General features: G+C 39.6%; 1 protein-coding gene across 1 annotated transcript; it reads right to left on the bottom strand.

Moving 5' to 3' along the window:
• Nucleotides 1–752: 752 nt before the first annotated feature.
• Igbp1 (immunoglobulin binding protein 1) lies at nucleotides 753–24,451 on the bottom strand. Its single transcript, XM_021661643.2, has 6 exons — nucleotides 24,190–24,451; nucleotides 23,535–23,828; nucleotides 15,496–15,691; nucleotides 13,466–13,545; nucleotides 12,653–12,765; nucleotides 753–1,266 (listed from the first exon to the last, which is right to left on the bottom strand). Exons 1-6 carry the CDS (start codon nucleotides 24,414–24,416, stop codon nucleotides 1,118–1,120), a joined length of 1,059 nt encoding a protein of 352 aa, XP_021517318.1. The 5' UTR covers nucleotides 24,417–24,451; the 3' UTR covers nucleotides 753–1,117.
• Between the last annotated feature and the right edge of the window lie 999 nt (nucleotides 24,452–25,450).

Genomic DNA, 25,450 nt, shown 5'->3' with positions numbered 1-25,450 from the left:
AACTAAAGTGGACTGGAGCCACAGAACAAAAGGATGCTCTCTAAGCAGATCATAGGCTGCTCTTTGAGGGCACCAATCCCTCTGTCCCAGAAAGTTGAGGTTTTTGGTGTCATGGGTGCTGGCATCCCTTTTCTCCACATTTACTCATCTCATCAGCAGGAGTGTGCTAAACAGGCAAGGAAGAGAGGCACACATGGCCACCAAGCCAGGTAGAGAACTGCATAGACAAGTAGGTTGTCTGATGTGGTTGGAAGTTGCTGCCTTCCACTTTAAGGCTTACACTAATGTTCGTGTGAGGGGAAAGGATGAATCTTAAGAGCATCTTTTCTGGTGCTCCCATTTCTCTTGGCTAGTACTAGGACTAGGTAGGTAGGAGTTTTATAACAGAGGCCAGAGGCCTTCTATTTATTTAGAGTTTCGTGTAGCTCAGGCTGGCCTCAAACTCATGAGGTAGTTAAGGATGGCTTTGAACTGCTAAGATTCCTCCTTCTGCCTCCCAAGTCCTGAGATTACTGAAATGAGCCAATATATTCACAAAACTAATTCTTTAAAGGGTCTGTTCACCCACAGCTCTAACTTCTGAAACCCTTCTGTCATCTCTTCTTGTGTAGCACTATTTCATAGCGTGGGTGTTGCTCTCAGGGCTCATACCACGTCTAGTGGGAAGGAGAATGTCTGGACAGTTCAGATGCTGGGCAATTCCTGCTCAGAATGAAGGCAGATGACAGGGATTTTCCAGACACTCAAAGACCCACAGCTGAATCCTGATGTTTACCACAAATAACAAAACCAGCAGATACCTACATTTGTGCATAGGTCCACATAATAGAGGGGATTTTTATTAATTTTTAAAAGAGAATCAATTTATACTATTATTGATTATATAGAGCCATTTCTTAGTGTTCTTTTCTGACCACTTAAGAAATCAGAATATATCATGATGAGATTAATAAAGCCAAACAAAAATTAATTGGTCATTACCTAGGGTAGGTACAAGCATAATTATTTGACACTATCAAATGCAAAGCAAGACTCCGCATGACTGCCTTCACTGCACCCTGATGTTGTCCTTGGTGTGAAGGTGTGTACCACGTCTTCCTTTTGCCTTTTGGAATGATTAACCCATGTTCTGCCGGTTGCCATAGCCCCTGGGATGGGTGTCCTTCCAGTCATCCCACTCTCGCATTCTGTGCAAAGTTTTTTCTTCATTCTCTTCATCCTTTTGTTCTTGATCTTCTTGCTTTTGAGCTGCTCTTCTGAAATCAGCTAACATAGGAAAATGAGAAAAAGGAGAAACGAAGTTAAGGAAATGCAGATAAATATTAGGGAGCTCAGCTTTGCTCTGAAATCAGGTACAGACGATGAGAACGGAGCACAGCTAGCTGCCCAGGCATGGCACAAATGTATTCTATAATTGAGTACATGACATGTTATGCAATGGCAGCAAATAAAAATGCCTCCAGAAGTTTTCACAGAAGCCAAGATCATAGACGAATCCTCCATAAATGGATTCTATTTTGGGAAACAATTCCTGCTGAATGGCCAACAATCCTTTCATCAAAACAAATACACAAACAAACAAAACCCAAAACAACCCCCACAATCCCATCTACCAGTAACAATAAAAACCCTAGAAATCTAAAATCACTGAAGTTAAAAAAAAATGATTTGTGATTCTCCAGGGATGTGGCATTTGCAGGTGATTTATTTCATTACCAATTTGCTTTATTCATTTTTTTTTAAGATTAAAGAAATTAGGTACGTGTATGTTTGTAAGAGTTTATGAACACTGGAAGCCCTCAGAGAGCAGAAGAGGTCATCAGATCCTCTGGAACTGGAGTCACAAGTTGTTATGTGCCAAGACATGGGTACTGGGAACTGAACCTGGGTCTTTTGAGAGTACTGAGTGCTCTTAATTACTGAGATATCTTGCCCCAACTTCCTTTATAGTCACAGTCTTTCTATGTATTTATTTTTTTTTCTTGAATTTGTTAAATATTATAGAATGCTTATACTGTCAACCATGCCTGAGAATCAAATAAAAGAAATGATGCTATGGACAGACTAATCCACTCTGATACTTGATTTGTGTGCTTTTTGATGATATTTGATTCTTTGATACATCTTTTAACAAGAGTTGAAATTTAACTACTGTGGGTCTTCTGTTTTCTAGTAATTTACAACAAATAAACTTCTTCACATTTGTCTCAGTTCACATTTTAAAAACACAACACCCATCAAAGTTTCTGAGAAAAATATGCATTCTTTTGGGCTGAGGAGATGGCTGCTTAGTCAGTCAAGTGCTATCTGCACAAGTATGAGCATCTGTGTTCAGGTCCCCAGCATTGACACAACACTGTATGATTGGATTTCTAGCACTGCGGAGCTGGAAACAGGGAGATCTCTGCTGCTCATTGGCAGCTTAGCCAAGTTGATGAGCTGAAGGTTCATTAAGAAACAGTCTCAAAAAAATAGAGAACAAGCAATCTCTGGCATGCACTAAGATGCACAATCCACCCACCCAAACACATACAATTCACACAAAGACACACACACACACTGAAGTCATGATAACCAAACTAGCATGGCAATGACCTAAAAATAGATACAAAGACTGAACAAATAAAATAAGAGATCCTAGAAGTAAATTCAAAAAGCTCTGGCCAACAGATATTCAACAAAGATGCTAAGAACATACTGGGGAAAAGTCTTTTCAGTAAATGGGATATGGAAAATTGGCTGTCTACATGCAGAAGAATTAAACTAGATTTCTATCTTTCAATTACAGAGATTACTAAAATAGATAAATATCAAACTGAATAGATGAGATTACTAGAAAAAACAGGAGAAATCACTTCAGACATTGGAAGAGGTAGGGATATTAAAATTGATTTCTTTTTTTTTTTTAATTTTATTTATTTGGTGTGTTGGTGAGTGAGGAGGTTTGCCACAAAATGACAACTTTTGGGGGATGTTTTTCTCCTTTCCCCATGTAGGTTCTGGTGATTGAACTCAAGAGTTCATCAGTCGTGTATGGCAAATGCCTTTATCAGCTAAGTCATCTTGTTGGCCTTCAAGGACTTTTAAGATAAGACTCCCACACACAAAGTATTGGAAACAAAACAAAACAAAACAAAAACAGACAAATGGGTTCACTTTAAATTAAAACAAAAAGTTTCTGTACAACAAAAGAAATAATCAATAGTAAAGAGACAATCTACAAGTTTGGATAAAAGTCTACATCTAATCAGGGGTGTATGTTCAGAACATATAAGGAACTCTGAAAACCATAATAGCAAAAAACCGAACCATACCCTCCAAATAACCTAATTTAAAAATGAGCACTAGACTTAAGTAGGCATTTCTCAAAAGAAGATATAAAAATGAACAATAAATATGTGAAGAAATGACCGACATTATTAGTTATCAGGGAGACATAAAGCAAAAACACAATGAAACCTTCAGTTATAGTGCTTACTATAAAAAAAAGAGAAAAAAATAGTTCTATAAAGAATGTGAGTAAAAAGAACCCTGGCACATCGTTGGTGCCATGATAAATTATGACAGTCATTGTGGAGAACAGTAGGGAAGTTACTTCAAAATTAAAAGCAGAACTACCATATGATCTAGCAATCTTGCTACTCGGCAAATATCCAAAAGAAATGACATCAGTCTGTCAAGAAGATATCTGCACATTCACATTCATTCACAGCATAAAAAAAAAAAAGGCAATAAACCTATGTGTCCATCATCTGAAGAATGGGTAAAGAAAATGTTGCAAATACATTAAGGAATACTATTTAGAGACTTAAAAAGGATAAGTATCTTGTCCTTTGGGGTGACGTCGATGGAACTGGAGAGGATTAAGTGAAATAAGCCAGGCACAGAAAGGAAAGTACTGCAAGATCTTATTCATACACAAAATCTAAAAAAGTCGATAGCACAGAAGTTGGAGAGTAGAATAGTGGCTACCAGGGGCTGGAACGAATATGGGAGGAGGAGGGAGGGATGGAAGCATGGTCAATGGGTACTAAGTTACAGCTACACTGGAGGAAAGTTTTGCTATTCTAATGCATGGAACAATAACCTTAAATAATGATAATATACTAATAAAAGGTTGAGGAGGCCTGAATGTTAAGCTCAGTGTAGGAGCTTACCTAGCATATGTGAAACCCAAGGCTGTGTTCCTATAGCCACAAAAAGAGAAAGGAAAAGCTACAAGGATTCTGAATGCTTTCTTTTGGATATCTGCCCAGCAGTGGGACTGCTAAAACTTATGGTACTTCTAGTTTTAATTTTTTTAATTAAGTGAGATGATGTTTGTAGAGACAGCTATGTTTATTCTGATTTGAAAACATTATACCATATATATCATACATTATATATATGTATACACACACACACACATATATATATATATATATATACTCAAACATTCCATGATACCCAATAGTTTGTCAGTTTCCGTCAATTGAGATTTCAGTAACAACTTTGGTAAGAAAAGCTTGGTTGTTAAATGGACTTAGGCTACTTATAATTGCCCTTTTGTGTGTGGAGGCTACTGGAGAATGAACCCAAAGCTTCATAAAAATGGAGCAGGTGTGCTATTAACTGAGCTCCATTTCCAACCCCAATTTCTTCTTCTTGTGGCCCTGGGGGCAGGGATGAACAGAGAGCACTGCACACACTAGGCAGGAGCTCTATCACTGAGCTACATTCCTGATCCCCAATTATCCTTTCTGAAGCTAAACGGGCTAGTGGAAACGAAAGCTTCCCAATCTTTCTGAACACACGATCTAAGTTTATCTGGACTACTACCCTTCAGAAATAGAAAAGGCTGTTTCTCTAAGACATTCTGCTTTCTTTTGATAGGGATTTTTTTTTCTTTTGTTTTTGACAGCATCCCACTTCATAGACCAGGCCAGCCTTGACCTTGCATTGTTTTTACCTCCTGCCACAGAGTGCTGTAATTACAGGCCAGGCCTCGAATGGTACTTCAATGCCACAATTAGGCTAGTGAGTATACTTATTACTAGGCTACTCCTTGTTGTTGTTGTCTATCCATATGACAGATCACTTTGCTGTATTTAATATTTGTCATTTTATCCAAAACCCTTTTTCAGTTGCTAGAGCAAAGGTCTGTGCATTTATTATGAAATACATGTTTTCATATGTTCATATCAGGGTTACAGCATTGCTGTTGCTTCCTTTCTAAATTGAAACTCTTTTGAGTTACATCTGTGTAGTTACACACCAAAAGCCCTAGTTCTCAAAGACAGAGAACTAAGAATACCAGACTTACTCATTTACACTCCCTTATATCATACAGCAGCACACTGCTACCAACATAATCACTGAGAATCATTACAGCTTTTTTTGCATACACTTTTCTTATTTCCTCATTTTAAGAAATGGTTGCATTCTATATACACATTATCCAAGCCTGTATGTATTCATATTCACTCCCTCTTAACACTCATTTAGTCTTGGTTCTACAAATAACTGTACTTCAGTCACCACCAATGTCTCCCACCAATGCAGTTGTCTGAATTTCATTTTCTAAAATATTCTTCAGGAAGGGATCATGGAAACAGTATTTCCCAGTTCCTGGATTTTGAAAATTACCTGTACACTTTAGACTTAAAAGCTTTTATCAGATACAATGTCCTTGGCTTCTGCTTTTCCCCTCTGAGGTTCTAAAATATTTGCTACTTTATTTTCTCACAACTATCAAGTATATCATAGTTCACAGGTAAGCTAAGCCTTTTTTCCTTCAGAAATAAATCACTTACAAAACGTTGAGGTATCTATGATATTTAATTTTTTTTAACCTAGTAGTTTTATTCAAATTAGTTTTACTCATTCTGGGTAAAAAATTTCAGGAATATGCAGTTCATATCAAGTCTTTTTTTTTTTAATTCCAGGAGTTTTCCTATATTAGTTTTTATTTATTTGTTTTTGTTGTTGTCAGGGTCTGTCCTATGGCTGGCCTTAAACTTTCTATGTAGCCTAGGCTGACTTCCTGCCTCAGCTGGAATATTGTTTACAAACTTGCCCAGCCTTATATTCAATTCCCTTCTTGCCTTGGTTTTTTTGTTCAGATAATCCCACTATCCATATGACAGATCACTTTGCTGTATTTAATATTTGTCATTTTATCCAAAACCCTTTTATCAGTTTCTTTAGTTTATATTTTTCCTTGTTTAAAAAATATTTAAATCCTTTTTCTCATACAATTTAACTTTGATTACATTTTCTTCTCTCCAAACTTCTCATTTCCTCCGTGTTGATTTTCATCTTTTTTATTTTTTATTTTTTTTTTGTTGATCTTCTTACTTTTTGCCTTTTAACCTGGTAAGGCATTTTCAGTTTTTTTCGCATTTTTCATTGGTTCTATTTGAGCCTTTCTAGGTCCCTCTACCCTGAGCCAGATGGTCTCTCTGTGGTCTCTGCTACTTTTCAAATAGTATTTCCCAGCTCATTTTAAAGATATTATTTCCTATTTGTTCTCTTGTCTTTGTTTTGCTCTGTTTTGTGTTTCGAGCCAGGGTATCACAGCCTGGGCTGGCCTGGAACACTGTGGGTATCTGAGGGTCCCTTTGTACCCTGGTCCTCCTGCACCTCCCAAGTGCTAGGACCAGAGGCATTACTACCACCCCAGGTGTTTGATAACCTGTCCTTCTGGAGTACTTACAAATATTTCTTTTAAGCCCCCTTCATTTTGTGTGAGATTTGACCTTGGTAATTTTCCTTACAATTCTGAAATTTACTCCACATATCACACAATTAATGTATTTAAAAGTATATTTGCAGTTTTCCAACCATCATCACAATCTATTTCTAATTTTTGTCTCAAGTGTTTCTGAATTTTTAGAAAGGCTTATGATTCAAGGTGGTTATCTCAAATTCACAAAGGCTCCATTCTGCTGCTTTTGCACACACTGGAGAAGTGTGGAATCTAGATAACATAGCTACTCTGGTTCTCTCTCCCTTTCACATGCTCCTTCTCTTTCTTCTCTATTGCTCTTGTCCTAATTTTGATTTTACTTGTAGCAACACAAAATGGAGGAAAACAAAAACAAAAACAATAACAACAAAAACCCAAACAAACCTGAAATGAAGTTTTTAAAATGAGTTGGGTGATACTACTTAAAAAGTCTGTGGGCCTCCTTCCCTGGGAGACTGGGTGGACTAATTTCAAGAGTTCATTACAGACTGGATCATGCCACTCCTTCCAGATTATCTAATCGTGGTGCTTTTCGATTGCTTGGTTTTTAGCCATTGAGCCACCTCACCAGCTTGGCTTGGATTTTATGGGATATCAAAACCTCCCCTAGTTTCAACTGCTGTTCTGTATTTGGGGGAGGGGAGGGACAGGTGGCTTCCAAGACAGGGTTTATCTGTGTAACAAGCCCTAGCTGTCCTAGACTCTCTTTCTAGACCAGGCTGGACTTGAACTCACAGAGGTCCACCTGTCCCTGCCTCCTGAGTGAGTGCTGGGATTATAGGTGTGTGCCACCACAACTGGCTTCAAGTGCTGTTCTTAACTGGACTCACTGCAGTTGTTACTGAGTACACTATTGTAGGCTTTTCCAGGATAGTTAACTCCCAGGGTCTCCTGCACAGATGCCGGTAACCTGCTGATTTGAAGCACTGGTGACCCGCCTTTCCCTGGCTTTACTTGGAAGTTCACAGGGATTTCCTGTCATCTATCTGTGGTCGAAATACTGAAATAAAAGTACGAGTTTATTTCGTACTTTTACTGAAGTATAAACACATGTACAAAAGTAAAAAAAAAAAAAAAGAGTGAGTGTAGCTCAATGAATTGTCATTTATCTAACACATCCCTGTAATTGGGACCCAGACAGAAATACAAAACACTACTAACTCCCAGAAAGCCCCCTCAGGTCCAACTACATTTCTAACCCACCACTAAAGGCTTTTAACCAGCACATACAAAGAATCACCTGTTTTTGAACATTATATGAATGAAATCATACAGAATATAGGCTTTTGTGTTTGGCTTTTCCACACAGTTAGGTGTGCATCAGCTAGATTTTGTTACTTATACAGCTGAAGAACTGCAGTTAGTTTAACGTTACACACAGCTCATTATATGAATATATCAAAACTTACTTATCCATTCTGGCATGTATGTGCCTCCAAGTACACTGTATCCACAGTGGGCTGTTAAAAACAATGATTTTCATGGTTTACTTTCTCTTCCTTTGGGGGGGGGGGTCTATACCAGTGGTTCTCAATCTATGTGACCACAGCAGATATTTACATTTTGATTCCTAAAGGTAGCAAAATAACACTTATAAAGTAGCAATGAAAATAATAATCTTACGGTTGGGGGTCACCACAACATGAGGGACTGTATTCAAGGGCTGCAGCATTAGGAAGGTTGAGATCCCCCGCTCTAGACTAAGATTGCTGAAGTAGGATCTCAGGTCACTGGTTTGACTGTTCCCCCGCCCCGCCAACACTATATTTCAACATTATACTATTCTCCCTCTCAGCACAATATTCACTGTTGTGCTGTTTGATGCTCTTTGGAATTTTCCTTTGATGTGTGTTACTCGTGTACTCCTTCCTACTTGGGGGAATTTCCTAGCTATATAACATAGCTAAGAACACATTCACCGTAATTTTAATTTCTGAAAATTAACTGAAATGTATGATGACCTACTCTGTTGACGGTGTCATCTGTATTGGAAAATGTTCATTTTACTGTTGTTAGACATAGTTCTATAAATGTCAGACAGTGTAGTGTACAATAACTGACAGTGTTGATCAGATTTTTCGGTAGCCTTACTGGCAAACACAATCCTATAAATCACTAGAAGAAGGGTCAACATTTCCAATTATGTAGTCAGCTTCCCCCTAATGACAATTACAGCTGGGGAAAAAAAAAAAAAGAGTTCTTTTGGCTCACGGTTCTAATTCTTCATAACTTGTCCCTGTAACTTTGGGTTCAAGGTGAGGCTGAACATCATGGTGAAGAGCATGTGCTGGGACAGGGCTATTTGCTTCCTGGAAGCCAGGGACCGGAGAGGAAGTATGAGAGAAGGGGCCCTCAGGACATACTCTCTTCAGTAATGCCCCCACCTACTAAGTGTCTATCACCTACTTAACAGTTCATCAAATTATGAACCTATTCATAGATTAGTTCACTGATGGGAGTCAAAGACTCCAGGATCCCTTCACTTCCCAGAGCATTACCTGCTGCACTGGGGATCATGCTTCCAACATGGAGACTTCAAACCAGAACATCGACTATGATTGTAGGTTTGTCTAGTTCTCCACTTAATTTTATCTTCCTGCAATTTCAGGCTGGCTAACAGGCACTTACAAATGTGTCTTTCTGGGCAACTGCCCCCCCCCTCCTTTTATCCACATGAAATGATCTTTTTAACTACCCCTTTCTATTGCTTGCCTGCTTTATCTAATATTACTGTAGCTGTTCTTAGGGTACATAGCTTTAGATTCTTTTCACTTTGATAACCTCTGTTTTTTTAATATTTTAAAATACACAATTTCTATTAATCGTAGGCAGTTGTGTGAAGACCATCAATCCTTGATTTCTTATTTGACGGTCTGTTCTACTTACTTTCAAGGTGTTCTGGATTTGGCCATTCCAATAGATGAGTAATGGCAACTCATTGTTTTAATTTACATTATCCCAACAACATGATGTGGAGCATCTGCAAATCGTATTTAGTGAACTGTCTAATTAAGTTTTTTTTGATCTATTTTTTTTTTTCATCTGGCCATTCATTTTCTTATTATTGAATCTTAAACGAATATTTTGGATAATAGTCCCTTCTCAGATATATCTTTTGAAATATTTTGTATCAATCTATGATTTATCTTATATCTGTGTGTGTGTGTGTGAAGGTTTCTTTCTCTCTCTCTGGTTCAGTCTGCTGGTCATGCTCAGTCTACTACTTTCTCTCCCTATTCTGGACTCTTCTGATGCCTCTGGGCATACTCTCCCTCATATCTACAATAAAAATCCTTTTTTCAACCATACTTTGGAGTGGTCATGTCCTCATTTCATTTAACAGGGTGACAATTTCCTGCCTTAATATACTTAGCTCTCTCTGGCCTCTGTTTCCAATGGGAAGTCTACAACACTTCGTGACGTTGCTCTCTGTATACTTCATTTGTGTATGCTTTTAGATTTCCTGGGTGGGGATTATGTGCGTCTATGTGCAGAGAGCAGAGGTTAACACTGAGTATCTTCCTGAATTGTTCTCTACCTTATAGTTTTCAAACACAGTCTTTCAATGAACCTGGAGTTTGCCAATTAGGCTAGAGTGGCTCAGCAGTGAGCTTTGAGGATCTTTCTGTCTTCCAAGCACTGTAATTACAGGGTAATTCCCACTATACCCGGCTTTTTAAAAAAAGAGTTCTGTGGATTGAACTCAGGTCCTCATGCTTGCATGGAAAGCACACATCCCCACACAGACACATGTAAGCAAAAAAATGTTGAAAAATAATTTTTAAAATTAATTACTTATCTATCTATCTATCTATCTATCTATCTATCTATCTACTGATAAATAATTAATCATAGGCAGTTGTGCGAAGACCATCAATCCTTGATTTCTTATTTGAAGGTCTGTTCTATTTCCTTTTAAGGTGTTCTGGATTTGGCCATTCCAATATCTATATCTCTATCTATCTATCTGTGTGTGCACGAGGGCACACATACCACCATCATGTTTGTGGCGGTCAGATGACAACTTATGAATTGACTCTCCACTATGGGTCACGGGGATGAACATGAGGATGTTAGGCTTAGCAGCAGGCACCATTACTTGTTGAACCATCCCAACGGTACAAGTATACTTACTTCATACACACATAAATCCTCAGTTACATTAAAAAAAAAAGTGATGTAAGTGGAAAAAGTTTAAACTCTGCTCCATCATATGCTGTCCTGCTAAGCTGGAATGTTCAGTGGGCTAATGTACTAAAGGTATTTTTACATGTATGTGGGATGTATACACATACGTGTGTGTGAAAGCCAAAGGTTGATTGTGCTGGCCTACCTTATATACTGGAGGTCCTTCGGTTGAGCCCAGAGCTCACTGTTTCAGCTAGTTTGGCTCACTGGCTTATTCTGCGGAACTCCTGTCTGCCTCCTGAATGATGAAATTACAGGCGGACCACCACATCCATGCAGCCTTTACAAGGGTGCTAGACATCTCAATTCCAGTTCTCATGCTTCTGTGGCAACGTTAGCTTTACCCGCTGAGCTATCTTCCTAGCTCTTAAAGCACAGTCGATTTTCAATACACCATGTAATCAAGATGTAATCACGTGCTAAGCTGAGGACTATCCGGATTACAGAGATTTTGAATTATTTCTAGCCTCTAAAGAATAGGTAACTTAGACAAATCATGAAACTATTTGAGGCCAAAATGCCTGTTTATCTTTCTTGCATTGATAAACAGTTGAAGTCTCTCCTGAAATCGGACTCCTCCCGTGTGGGTCTTTGCTTTCAAGGATATCCCCCATCACTTTGCAGTTGCAATGGTCAATTTAAATCCAGTTCTCGTATTCTTCAGCCAAGAAGTTCACAAATTTCTATCTGAGTTTTAATTATTCTATGTCCTGAAAGTACAACATGGCCAAAGGTAAAAGGCTATAAAAAACAAACAAACAAACAAACAAAAAAACCAGGGCATCTGGGGCTGGAGAGACGGCTTAGCCATTAAGAGCACTGTCTGCTCTTAGAGAGGTCTGGAGTTCAATTCCTGGCAACTGCACGGTGGCTCACAACCATCCATACTGGGATCTGATGCCCTCTTCTGGCATGCAGGCATACATGCAGATAGAGCATTTGTATACATGAAATAAATCTTTAAAAGAAGGACATCTTTCAAATGGCTACTGTTTTCTTCCCCTCATGCTATTAGAAACAGCACTAACACTGGAAATTTGAAGTCTTAAATTTAAATCCTAGCCTGGCCACCATACTTGTTGAAGACCATATCTCCATGTTAAAATGGAGGTAAGAATGTTTCCTTCACACAGTTAAGAGAGTCAGAGACAAGAAAACTAAGGCTCAGCAAGGTGGACAATGTCTCATATGCTAAGTGGCAGAAAGTGTAGTGGTCACCCCAGGGCTGTCCATGACTGCTTTTCTGCTACATAATACATATTGCTCTTACCTTTCCCCATCTTTCCCTTTCAAGGAAACTTCTGAGTACCAACCTCCTATGGCCTAACCACCAAACTGGGCAAAGAGAATATAGAACATCAAGGAATTTTAAGTTCCCTCCTTCAAAGCATAGCCTACCCTCCAGTTTATGTCTTCTTCTAGTCACTTTCAGTACATGTACGAAGTTGTACTTTTTATAATGTTTGACTGTCCTGGGACCAGCACGACACAATCCGCTCTGTCATTACCAGAAGTAGCTTTTTGATTTTGCTGCCTGGCTGCTGTTTTTATGTCATAATTGGAGGAAAAAAAAAAAGACACTGATCAGAAGCATCTGCTTTTTGTTTTAATGGCAAAATGACACTGACTAGATGATTTTTGTCAAACTCTTTGCTTAGACTACCTCTGCTCAGGTTTTAATTGTGGGAAGGCATAAGGAACCAGCAGAACAACCATTTTCGTCCCAGTTCTTCATACCTGATGTCGGCTTGGCTATTCCTCGATCTGGCAATGCTCCATATTTCTGATGCTGTTCATACCAGTCACTCACCGTCATAGTTGCCAGGCTTGGATAACCAGCTCCAAATACTCTGCAAAAATCACATTTCATTTAGAGAACTAAACAAGTATAGTAATATTGGACAGCCTCTTTCCTCTTTAATGATGAGGCAGGTATCTGTGTCATTCTCATTCCCCCACATGGCAATCTTTTGAAGACTTGTCCAAAATTCTCCAGAAATGCAAAAAAAAAAAAAAAAAGGGGGGGGGGGAGCATCCAGAAGGAAGCATTAAGGTCAAGAATGTGAGGATGGATAGCCCAGGGTCATCTCCCAATAAGCAATCCCAAGGGCCAGGAATCCACAGTGACTCTGTGAATTGGCAATTAACAGTTGGTGATTCTGAAATGTGGAGAATACTTTCTGTGAGCCTGTGAAATAGCATCAATAACTACGAATTAAATCATAGGCAGGCAGCTACATCTTCCAAGAACTGCTCACAAAGGCAGGAAGAGTGACAACAAAAGGAAAAAAAAAAACATGTAAAGCATGCAATTCGAGTCACTAATTTCCTTCTGTGTTACCTGATTATTTTAAAGTTTTATGTGGAGGAAATTTCTGAGGACAAACATGGAGAAATTATCAGGAAAGCTTTAGTCTCTTTGCTGAAAAAGCACCATTCATAGCTGAAGCCATGACTTTGCAAAAATGTCCATTTTGCATTTTACTCAAGCATTGCATGGAACCATCAAACCAAGGCTGTGAAGGCAGGTCAGCCTGTAGCACTACCTACTTGGCTTGTGCCTTGTTCCGAGTGAGTATGAAGGGTTTCATTGGAGGCTTCTCTGGAAGAGATGAGTGAGAAGTTGATTCCTAAGAAGAAAATGAATTTTAGAGGTACATTTGCCATTTTACCCATTTTATCACACAGGCTTTCAAGTCTTCTGGTGCGGAAAAGGCCCTGGGTTCAAAGTTCACTCCCTTTCTATCATCAGTGATCAAGCTTTCTACTTTTTGTTTACATTTATGTCTTGTTGGGGAGTTAGGTGTGAAGGTCAGAGGACGATTTGCAGGAGTCAGCTCGTTTTCCATCACGTGCTTTTTGGGGAACAGACTCAGGCCATCTTGATGGCTCCTTCAGTCTTGAGAGGTGTCAGTACTTTGCTAAAATGACAGGTCCTCTCAGCAAACTTCTTACCACAAGGAAAAAAAGTATTTGGTTTCAAAATAGCCCCATCTAAAGAAGGAAATTCTAAAGCCTACTGCCATGTTCCACATAAACCCCTTGAGCTGAATCTGAAGCACTTTCCTCCAGTCTGACCTTCTGTAGAAAAGAATTAAGAGTGTTCTTCCAAAAGCCCTTTCCAAAGTAATCATGCTGTTAATTTTCAAGCACCTGTAGGGTATTTTAGAAATTGATGTCCATCTGTAAAGGAAGTGAGGATAGACCAGGGGTTTTTATATAAAGGAATATAGGCATGCTGGAACAAAGGATAGTTAAATACAAGGTGCTCATTTGGTATTTACCTCATACCTTCCAGAACCCATCTCCAGAGCCCACATGAGAGATAAGACAGAACTATTTACATCTAACAAAGCAGGGCCAGGAAAGGATTCAGAAGAGTCTAACCTCAAAATGCTAGAAAACCATTCATCTGAAGAAATGCTCAAGAGGCCTTATTACCATGGAATAGTCAAAGTTCATTCTGGTTCCTTTAACATGGAGGACCGGGTTGGTATTTCTCTCAGGTAAGAGCTCCCAGGCTCATTAGGACAAGTCAAATTAAAAAGCAGTTATTCCAGGGCTTGGATCAATTACTGTGGTGGCTGATCAAGTCAATTCATGTTGTATCCTGCACCAAAGAGCAAGTGGCAATAGAGCATACTCTTTTGAAGCAGCTCCAGAACAGGGTTAGGATGTTCAAAGACACTCTAAAGCTCTTCTATAGGATTGTTTTTATATTTATGGTTGTGAGCCTAGCCTTTAATGGCTGAGCCATCTCTCCTCCAGCCCTAAAGATTGTTTTTAAAGTAGTCTTCTAGGAATTTTGTATATGAAGATGCCCTTGTTGCAGTGTCTGCTACCTGGGTGATTGACTGGTCTGAGTGTGCAACTGTGCAAGGCTAAGGTCTAAAGTCTTTCCCCAGCCCAAACACATTACCTGTTTTTTTTTTTTTTTTTTGCTTCATCTTCCTTGTTTCTTTCTCTCCCCTCCACTCCCCACAGTTCTGCTTTTCTTTCCCATTCTAATCCTGTTCTTTCTCTGTTCTACAATTAAGTAGATTATAAAGGTCTCCCTCTCTCTTCTTTTCACAGCCAAAACCAACTCAAATTTTAAGGAAAAGTAACTTAAGACACTTTAAGTTACAACTTAAGTGTCTTATATTAGAAAGTATCAGGGAAGGTTGCTATAATGAGCTAGAAAGCTACTTTGGCAAACCACCAGCCTTTCCCCACTTGTCTGAATGTGAATAATACTTGTAGGGAGATTTGCAAAGATTTATTTTTTTTGTAGTGCTAAGGGTTAAAATGAGGGCTCTCTCCATGCTGGACAAGTTCTCTATCACTGAGCTACTTTTCCAGTGTTTTATAATTTTTGAGATCTTTTGTTTTGTATCAAGTGACTCCTTTGGCTTTGAACTCTGTGTAGCTCACACAGACCTCAAGCTTGTGATCCTTGTGCCTCAGACTCCTCAGTAGCTGGAATTATAAGTGTGCATCACTACATCCAACTAAAAGTTTTCATTTGGCTTCTCTCCTGCAGAATGTTCAAACTTCTGGTGGCAGCTTTCCATTGCTATGTGGGCAAGGACAAGGCTTACCTCTCTTGGAGAGTCTTTTTCTTTCAGGATCTTTATTTCCTGGTCAATGCTCTCAATCTCTTCTAAGCTGATACCAATCCACCTCCGAAGATGAAGGAGGTAATATTCGCGAACACGCTCATCATCTGCTTGACCACTTTCCACAGCAGATTTCAGTGCAGACAACCTATGCTCCACCTCCTTCTTCTGCTTGTATCTGTTCCATAGAAAAGCATTACCCATGAACTTAAAAATACAGATTTCTTCAAAAGGTGGCTATAGTTAGGTCTCTCTTTGCAGATGTCCAGGCAGCATGTGTGCCCATTCCTACATTGGAACTAGAGTCTATTATCTAGGAATAGATTCTATGATCCAGAACAAATCCCCAGACTACAAAGCAATAAAAGGCCTATGCATAGTATGATCTCAGTGAGACCTATCATCTTTTAGGATGAGATGCTCTAGTCATTTGGCCATCAGCGCCAGAGTGCTTTCTGTAAGTCCTCCACTTCCAGGTTGTATCTTCACAGAATGCCAAAACCTTACAGGTTACTGTTTCCCTGCCACCAATGTAGGACTTCCTTATGAAGCTGCTGAAAAGCTGGTCATCATTTTCCTTTCATGCAAAATATTCCTGAAGTAATCTTGACTCATCGTTACATAGTTTTAAGACTCAATGATCTCAGATGCCATTTCCAGGATGCATTTCTAGTACCTACCAATCATATCTATTATCTATCATTCACATCTATTATCTGTCAAAAGATAGATAATAGATAATCTGTCAATTATCTCGAGTATGATATGCACTTTTAGTGCTACAGGCAGTTTATAAAAGACAGTCTTTGCTTTCATCAGCTTTCATTCTAGTGGAGGAAGACAGATCAAAAAGAACAGGTAAGTTAGATGAGGATACATGCTATGACGCAGCACAAAGCAAAGGGAATGGACAGAACAATAGTGCAGAAGTAGGCATGCTAGTATATACAAAGTGAGCAGAAGCAACCTTTCTGAAGAGATGACCTGAGGAAAGAAAGACATCAAAGAAGAAGGCAGGAAGTCATCATGATATCCAGATTATTCTAAGAGGGGAAGGCAACTGTGCATGGAGGAGTGTCTAGAATAGACAGAAAGCAGGGAAAGGAAGTAAGATACCAAGTTTAGGTAATGATGGTCATAAGAAATAGTGCGACAGCAGTGCTGGTAGCAAGAGATGGATGCATTTAAAATACAAAACAGGCAACATGTTGGATATGAAGGCCTACGACAAACAGGAGCTAAGTAAAAATGTCAGGGTTGCCAAGAGAAGTCTATCAAAACCCCTCCTCCTGGAAGCCCCACTCTGCGCTTCTACAAAAGAAGTTCTTCTGCAGGAGTACCTAAAAAAGATCTTAACTTCAAGTTGAGAGAGCACTTAAGGTGAGGAGATAGTCCTTGAATTTCTCAGCGTTTAAACAGAACTCTATGTAGATGCGTTATCTTCTTTCTTTCCTCTGCATGCATGCCTTCTTCCTCTTCTCTCATTTCCCCACCCCCTTGCTGTCCTTTTCCAGCTTATTTTGCCAAGGAGAGGTTTTATCCCAAAGTCAAGGACCACTGCACTTTAAGAGACTGTTACAAAAATGTTTAGGCTTTTCTTTAGCCCACCAAGAAAGCATCTTGTATGCTACAAATTGTTACGGCATCACCATATGTAGCCTTCTGGGTAAAAGAATACAAAGGCCCATTCCTAGCTCAGTTGCTACTACAAAAATTACTTAAGAATGTTTAATTGGTTCCACAAGTGGCCACTCATTCTCTTCCATGGAGGTGCCTGTATCACAGGAGAAGAACCTAAAAGGGTCTTGGGATGTATATTCTCCAGCGTGAATTCTGGGTGAGTCTAGTAGTCCACTAAGTAAGTTTTTTTTTGGCATTTCTCCTTCTCTATGATTAATCACCTCATGCACTCTCTGCTCTGTTCCTTCTTTTCTATGTCCTTTCTTCTGGGACTTAGCTCTTTCCACCCTTTAGATTCCTGGCTCGCAGCACCCGTTCTTTCAGGCCGATGGCTTCAAAAAAGATACAAAAACTTTTCTTTCAGAAAAGGAACTTTCTTTTTTCACATGAGAATTTGAATAAAAAGGACCCCAGCAAGATACAGAAAACAAAAACAAACAAACAATGTGTCTTGGTAAAATTAGAGAAAGCCTCCCAACATTACTCACAGTAGTGGAACCATCAGGCCCTGAAAGACAGACTGACAACCACCATCCTAGACTACATCAGTGTCCTAAGCCTAAGACACTACTAAGTGTCCCCCAGGGTGGACCAACTGCTACCTTAGAATTCCTTGTCTCTATAACCACCTTGACTTGGGAGTTTCCTTTTGCTATTTCTAAGCAGATACAGAATGCTAAGGAATTACAAATCTGAATCAAATGGGCCAACCACAAATGTCTACTGTCAGACATGGTTACTTTTTTGTGGCGATTACACACCAGGATCATGCTTACCTGATGGCCAGGCAGTTATAACGCTAAATTTTCCTCTATTTTCAAATCTCTGCTTCACCCTTCCTCTATTCCTCACCTATCATTCCATCCTGCTTTTTAGCAGTCTTGTCCCTATCCACTTTGTTCAGGCCCCACTGTCAGTTGTCTGCTTTTATTACTCATAGCTGTTAAGTTTTCACTTTACTGCTGTCTAACACCCCTACCCAGAATCACCTTTCTACAACTTACTTCATACCCTTTCATGTGACCACTCTTCTATGCTTTAGAAAGGCAGTTTCAACTCTAGCTTAACAGTATACTAACTATGTAAGTTTGGTCAAGTCAATCTGAAAAAAGCACATTCCTGTATCTCTATAATGTGGATCTACTTCATGGGGTTGTTAGAGGATCAAATGGTAAAACACACATGAAAATTCTTTGTCAACAGCACTACAAACATTGCTAGCAGATGAGAAGACTGAGCTCGGGGAGGGGATGGGGAGAGAGCATGCCCCATCTATTAAAGTGGTAGAAAATAGTCACCCCGAGATGGTCTGATTCTAAGAATCAATTTTTGCAATGTTGTATTGCTTCCATCTTTTGGAATACTATTCTATCTGTCTCTCCAGATACCTCCAAGCTTTAACTATGATCAAATTACTGGACTGGGTACCATGAAACACAAATGAAATACTAATACACTACTAGTCAAGGCCTCTGACTTAAGAAGTTCCAAGTCTAGAGACTGAAGCAGTTGTACTATGCTAAACAGCATAAATTAACGTATGTGTTAAGGTGTGTGTAACAGTATGTGCACGTGTGTGAGTGAGTGTATAGGGGAGTATGTAGGGAGAGTCCGTAGAATGGATATAACATTTTGCTTCTGTAAATTCTTCTATTTGTACTTTGTTAGGTCTCTTCTGATTGTTATTTCCTTCCTTCTTCTCTCCTACCTTGCTGAATTCTTAGCTTTTTTTCCCTACATGCTTTCCCCTTGGAACTCACCAAAGTAGAGAGATACTTTTTTTTTGCATCAATAACAACACAAAAAGTCTTAGTTGCATATTTCCATTTGTCTATGGAAGTGGCTGTCTAGTTGTCACTTAAGAACCTAAATCCACTAGGTTTTATTACTTACCCAACTTCTATGTTTGTTTCTGTTAAAAGAATGGAGTTACTGTTATTCAATCACACTCATACTTAGTCCTCAAAGAAGATTAAGAGAATATGCACAGGGAAGCAGATATGAGAGAAGACATACCATTTAGGTGTTTTATTTAGGACAGTCTCAGTATCTAGAGTCATGAATAGAAAGAGTTACAGAAAGTTAAGAGTCTGAGTAATTTGGGGGGATGGAGTTTGTTTGCAGTATGGGAGATTGAGCCCAGGCCCTCAAGCATTCAAGGTAAGCACTCTATTGTTTAGCTACCAAATTTGCCCCGAATATTTTTTCTAGTCATATAAATGCTTTTTACAAAAGTAGTATCCATGATAGCTATTAAGTTCCCCTTTATTATTTCACTCCAGTTGGACTACTGTTAAGCTGTGGTCCAACTGTTCCCTTTCAGTATTCTAAACACAGCACTTCATGAAGACCTCTGTTCATACTGTATCTCAGAGCTTCTGTCAAACCAGACTATCATCTATTCCCTGTACATACTTAAATCTACTTCTGCTTGGGATATGCTCATGTTTTTTCTCCTATTTGTCAACAGTAAGCATTGTTGGAGCACATACCAGGCTCTGTGCTAGGCATACCAAAGTGAACAAGAGACAAATGGTTCCTACTCTTATAGAGCACACAGTCTAGTAGGAACGAGACAAACCAGAGATGGACACAAGACATAACTGCACATGAGCTACATGCCATGAAGCAAACAAATGTGGAGGGAAAGAGAAAATGATAGATGTTGACTACTTAAAGAGACTGGTATGGAAAGGGATCTGTAAAGAATTAACATTTAAGCTGAGACCTAAACAGTAAAGATTGGCCATATGGAGGAAATTTAATACAAAGAGAACAGCACATACACAGAAGGAAAGAGCTGGACTGTTCAAAGAACTGGAACGCAGCCACTGTAGATAGAGTCTGATGGACAAGTGAAGAATGGCATGTAATAAAAGTGGAGAAACAGACATCAGAGTACACAGGGCCTTGGCTACCTAAGGCTGGGAGGCACTGATGGCTTAGACCAAAGTGTGCTAACAGAGATGGAAGGCAACAGGATATCTTTTGTTACTAGAGTTGACAGCCCTTGCTGATGGACTAGATGACAAATTTCAGATAAAGGTATGTGTACCTCACAGGTTTCCTCCTTACACAACCAGGTGAATCGCAGTGCACTTATTAAAATAGAAGATGTTTGTATGTGGGCACATTTGGGAGTGAAAAGTCAAGCTTTTGAGTGTTGGAGATGTAGAGTGCTTCCCTAGTATGCATGAGGCCCTGGAATCAATCCCTAGCAACACAACAGAAAAGGAAAAGGAAGAAATAGGAAAAAAAAAGGAGTATCTATGAAATACCCATAAGTGGTGTTAGAATCACAGTCAGAAGAATTATAGGATAGTAACATGAGTCCAGGAGCATTAGTATAAAGGTACTGTTGACAACTCATCCTGTCACATAGTTTTTTGTTTGTTTGTTTGTTTTTTTAATGTTCAAAGGTCAAGATTACAGGCCAAAGACATGGAAACCAAAGTGAGAATACCTTTTTCTGTTTGACTAATGCGATTTTTTAGTGTTGACATCCAGTATGTGTGAAGGGGAAATACTTTAAGACTGTTCTTGTGGAAGGCAACATTGTTGCCATATCTCAAGAGTCTTAAAGTATTCAGAGGAATCTAGTCCAAGGGAACAGTAACCAAAGCCATACAAAAATTTGTTCATGGTATTACTTAGAATCACACATACACACCCCAGGCAAAACAAACAAACAAACAAATAAAACAAGCAAACAAACAAGAAAAAACACCCCAAAATGCAAGCAAGCAAAACCAGATCTAAATACTTGACAGAAATAGTTTAAATGATTTTGGTACAACTATAGAATGGAACATTACAAAACCATCAAATATGGTTTCAAATGACAGGGGAAATGCTCACAATATTAGTTTTTAAAAGACAGGATAAAAGCTGTATTTACAGTATTCTTCATAATTTATTAACTAAAATAATGGTATATCTGAAAGAAAACACAGCAGAAAGTTAACAGTGACATATATGAATGCTGATTAAGAGTTATTTATGATTTAAAAATATTCTTGTTGTGCAAATTATCAACAATAAGCATTATTACTTTCACATTCATGAAATCTAGTTTCTATTTTTAGTGATCTTTTAAGACTCATCTTACAGGTTGTTGCTCCGAAACCTTTTCCTCAGTCCTCCAGCTCAGTGTTGTCACTCCCTTACCTTTCTCTATATCTCAAGGCATTTATTCTTTCTGGGTACAATTATTTAGACACAAGAGTCACTATTTAGTTTCTGATCTATGCTTATGGGCAGTCCACAGTTTCCCATAGAGGATTCTGGAATCTATTTTGTATCATTCTAGCCCATGTCTTTTTTTTTTTAAATCACTTACTACGACTCACTGCTCCCTAACTACATTTTCTTATTCTTCCTACCATTAGGACCTGAACTTGAAATATTCAAAAATTCCTCCTCTCTTCTGCTATCTCTCTGTGTGTATATGCCCATGCACTATGAATCAAACTTGGTGTCTTGTGAATGCTAGCTTGAATTTATTTTATTTACCACATTATTGTCTATATCTACCAGAATCAAAGCTTCATGACAACAATGACTTTTGGCTGGTTTTAGATCTGTTCCTAGCATTCATGAAGTGCTTAATAAGTATCTGTTAAATAAGCTAATTCTCAACCCTCTACAGTCCAAGCCTTATCTCTGAGCTTCATGGTAGCAGACATCTCTACTTAGATAGGTTGCCTCAAAATCAATATGCCCCAGTACTGATTTTATGCTCTCCCCTATCCTGACTTATACTTTATAACTTAAATATATTTTAGTAATTATTTCAGAATTTCATATACACTGTGTAGAATGAGTTTTGATCATATTTACATCCAACTCCTCTCAGATCCATCCTGACTCCTTCCCAACTCCTTGTCCTCTTATGTTTTTCTTTATAACCCAGTTTGTGCTGTCTCTTTACTCATTGATGCTAGGTCAATTTATGCTTCTTAACCATATTAAATAGGCACCACTGTTATTTAACTTCACCTAAGACTGAACCTGACGCTTAGGTAGGTTAAATAACTTACTTAAAGTCCAATGACCTATAAGGAAAGCTGAAACTCAAATCCAGAGCTCTGATTCTGTAATTTTACTTTTAGCCACAAATACATAACTACAGCTGACCCTGAGTGCTTACTGTGCCAGCTGCTGAGCTACACTGAGTTTTATAGGTGTTTCTCTATTAGTCCTTCATAAAACAATCTACGGAGGAGTATTTATTATCTCCATTTTAAACCTATTTATTATCTCCAATTTAAACCTAAGGAGAGTAAATAATTTGCCCCAAATCATAGAGTAACTAATCATGAACCTGGGATTCAAGCATCTTCTCAAGCTTGCTCCTTACCTTCCTCATATCCTACGTTCTCTATGATTAAAAACTCTACAATATTCTTGATCATTATTCCTTCCACCTCTCCACTACCATTTTTCTCTAGCTTTATTTTGTTGCTTGAGCGGGGTCACTGTTCTTCCCCCACACAATCCCATCCAGCTCTGGTTATTTAATGCCTCTATAGCTTTATTAAAGCTTACTACTTTGGTGGGCTAATGCTATCCTCTCTTCTTCCTCAGGCTCACATTCCTTTTCCTCTTAAACACCTCATAACAGAAATCCCCTTTCCCAGGAAGCCTATCCTCGCTTGTTCCCTCTTTGGGTAAGTGCTCCCCTGACTGCTTTCATGGTACCCCATGCATCTCTCTTTATACCATTTTACACTGTCCCTCTGTGTGTAGGCCACTTCTCCTCACCAGAGCACAATTATCGCCCACATTCATACAAACACCCAAACAGTTTGTATCCCCAGTGCCTAACTTGTTTCTTAGACACTGAGAAAGCATTGATTTTTTTTTTTTTAGATTAAGAATAAACAACATCAAAGGTTACATGATGCTGTACCAGGGCTATGATTAATTCAAGGATGTTATACATCCCAGCCTGTATGCCTTCTGAACAGAACTGCTCAATCAATAGTATAAAACACTGTGTACTTTTGAAATACTTATCCCATACAGACAGCATTAGGTAGAGATATGGAAAAGGTTAGGATATACTTTGCTAATCCTAAAAGTTAGGATAAGAAATATCACTACTATTGACAACCATAAGGTGTGTGTTGAGGGGGTAGAGGCCCTGAAACTTTAGTAACAACCCCCTCAACATGGCAAAGGCTTGTCAAGATTCAGGGAATTTTGCTTTTGCCATGGCCTAGGTTCATTCATAACCCAGAAAATGACACACACTATTCTGTAGTCCACACACATACACACACACACACACATGCACCCCCAACAGCACTACAGCCCTCAAATTCCAGCCGTTGACCCACCTCTCTATTTTAGCCTGTCTTTGAGATGCCATAGCAACGAGATTTGGATAGGCCATGGAGGAGCTAGCAGTGTTATTTTCAGCTGAGTTATTCTTGGTTTGGGGTAGCTGAAACTCTGCCACATGATAGCAATGACACTGAGTTAAGAAATTTATGAAGTGTTCTCGAGCCCGCTGCAAATGATCTAGACGCTTGCTGGGGTTGACTTGTTTCATGGTGAGAGCTCCTTGCAACGCTGGCACCATCAGGTACTTCAGGTCGGTGGAAGCAATTTCTTCCAAATCTTCATTTCGGCTGGAAAGAGCAAAGAGGAGGCGGTGAAGCCTGGTTGAGCATTAAACCGTGGCCCCTGCTTCTGGAGGTGGGGTGGGGGGAAACAGGGCTGGGAGAGGGTGGTGCAAACGGGACAACATTGGCCAGATTAAAAGAAAGTAGCTGAGCGTGCGTAAACCCTAGCGAGTCAGCCGTACACTAGGAAGCACTGTCCTGGGATATTAACCATCTCAGAAGAGAAGTGGACAATGCAAAGAATGCACACAGGGTGAGAAAGTAGGGACCCAGCTACTTTAGCCTTAAAGGTCCTTTCCACCCATATGCAATAGCTCTACCCTTGCTAACCATTTGTTCTCTGCGGTTACTGCCCTCTCCCCCATACCTCAACAAATCAAGCTGCGATAGCATTCCGGCAGCCTTGTCAATGAGGTCCAATCCTTTGGAAACCTTGTCCTGGATTGTTCGGGAGCCAGTGGGTTCAGTCGCTACTTCCACTTCCTCCAGAAGTTTCTTGCTGTTTTCGAAGAGCTCCGGAAGCCGCGGCAGCTGTAACTCCTCTTCAGACGCTGCCATCTTGTAGGAGAAAGAAACCCGGAAGAACTCGGACATAAGTCAAAGGTAAACTCCTCAAAGATCCCAAAAGGTCTCACGACACCGGAAGCAGTACCTCACTGGCCAGTTGCTCGCTAGCAATGGGTCCCAAATGACTTCTGGGAATAGTAGTTTTCTGACCCCGGCAACCGTTTTGATGGACTCATTTTCACTCAGGCAGCTTGTTTTAAAGTCGTAGGTGCAGTTTTTTACTGAAGATGAGCTACTCATGTCCAGAAGTGGATTAGCTAAGTTCCTAGGACTCTGAGGCCCGGGAGTGGCTGGGCTGAATTCTGAGTGCAAGCTAGCGTGAGAGGGTGAACGTGGGTGCGGTGCGGGGAGGGTCAGACGCCCACTTTTCCTCGCAAATCAAGTCGTTCCCCAAGTAGAGTCCCGATGGCCGGGGACCACTTTCTCCGTTTACAGGTCTGTTTACCCTAGCGAGCGCGAAGTGTAAGTGGCGCTCTCGTCAGTTTTCCATTGCCTGCCAGTCCAAGCAATCCTCATCCGCAGGGTTCCTTTTTCTGTCACCTTCTTCTGTCTCCACACACTCGAATGACCTTTGGGCCGGCAGCCTATGAAGCCTATCTCTTTGTTCAGGCACATTTGGAAAACTTGCAACTCCCATCTGCCAACAACCGGCTGCCTTTCTCGTCACTTTCTTTCCAGGTCACACTTCTGTGCAATCTCCTTTCCCCGTACACGGTGCCTTTCCCCCAGCCATCAGAGTTTCTTTTGTGCGTGAACATAGCACTGATCACACTGCATTGATAGCTAGTGGTTTACAAATGTCTCTGCCTTGCCATAATGAATCTGATCCATTTTAGCACCCCCTCTGGCTAGCCTGCATACTTAAGTTACCCATAGTCATGATCCGAATAGGAAAAGAAAGCGATTTCCTTGGAAAGCAGCTTACAATACTGCAGAATGGCGCTGTTTAATAGGTGGCTATCTAGTGCCTCAGACGTGACTATTTGAAATTGAGATGCGTTGTGAACCAATTTCGATGACATAATCGAAACATGTTAACTATCTCAACACTTTGAACACAT

This window comes from Meriones unguiculatus, chromosome X, assembly GCF_030254825.1.
Source record: "Meriones unguiculatus strain TT.TT164.6M chromosome X, Bangor_MerUng_6.1, whole genome shotgun sequence".
In the NCBI taxonomy this organism is placed as follows: Eukaryota; Metazoa; Chordata; class Mammalia; order Rodentia; family Muridae; genus Meriones; species Meriones unguiculatus.
The sequence above is the reverse complement of the archived record's forward strand: the minus strand, read 5'-3'. Positions and strand labels throughout refer to the sequence as shown.

Excerpts from the sequence above, each read along its gene's own strand:
- Igbp1 (XM_021661643.2), bottom strand. The coding sequence starts at position 24,416 with ATGTCCGAGTTCTTCCGGGTTTCTTTCTCCTACAAGATGGCAGCGTCT. Across the intron at positions 23,829-24,189 it reads TCGCAGCTTGATTTGTTGAG|CCGAAATGAAGATTTGGAAG; the intron begins GTATGGGGGAGA and ends TGCTCTTTCCAG. Across the intron at positions 13,546-15,495 it reads AAAAAGACTCTCCAAGAGAG|GAATCAACTTCTCACTCATC; the intron begins GTAAGCCTTGTC and ends TTTTCTTCTTAG.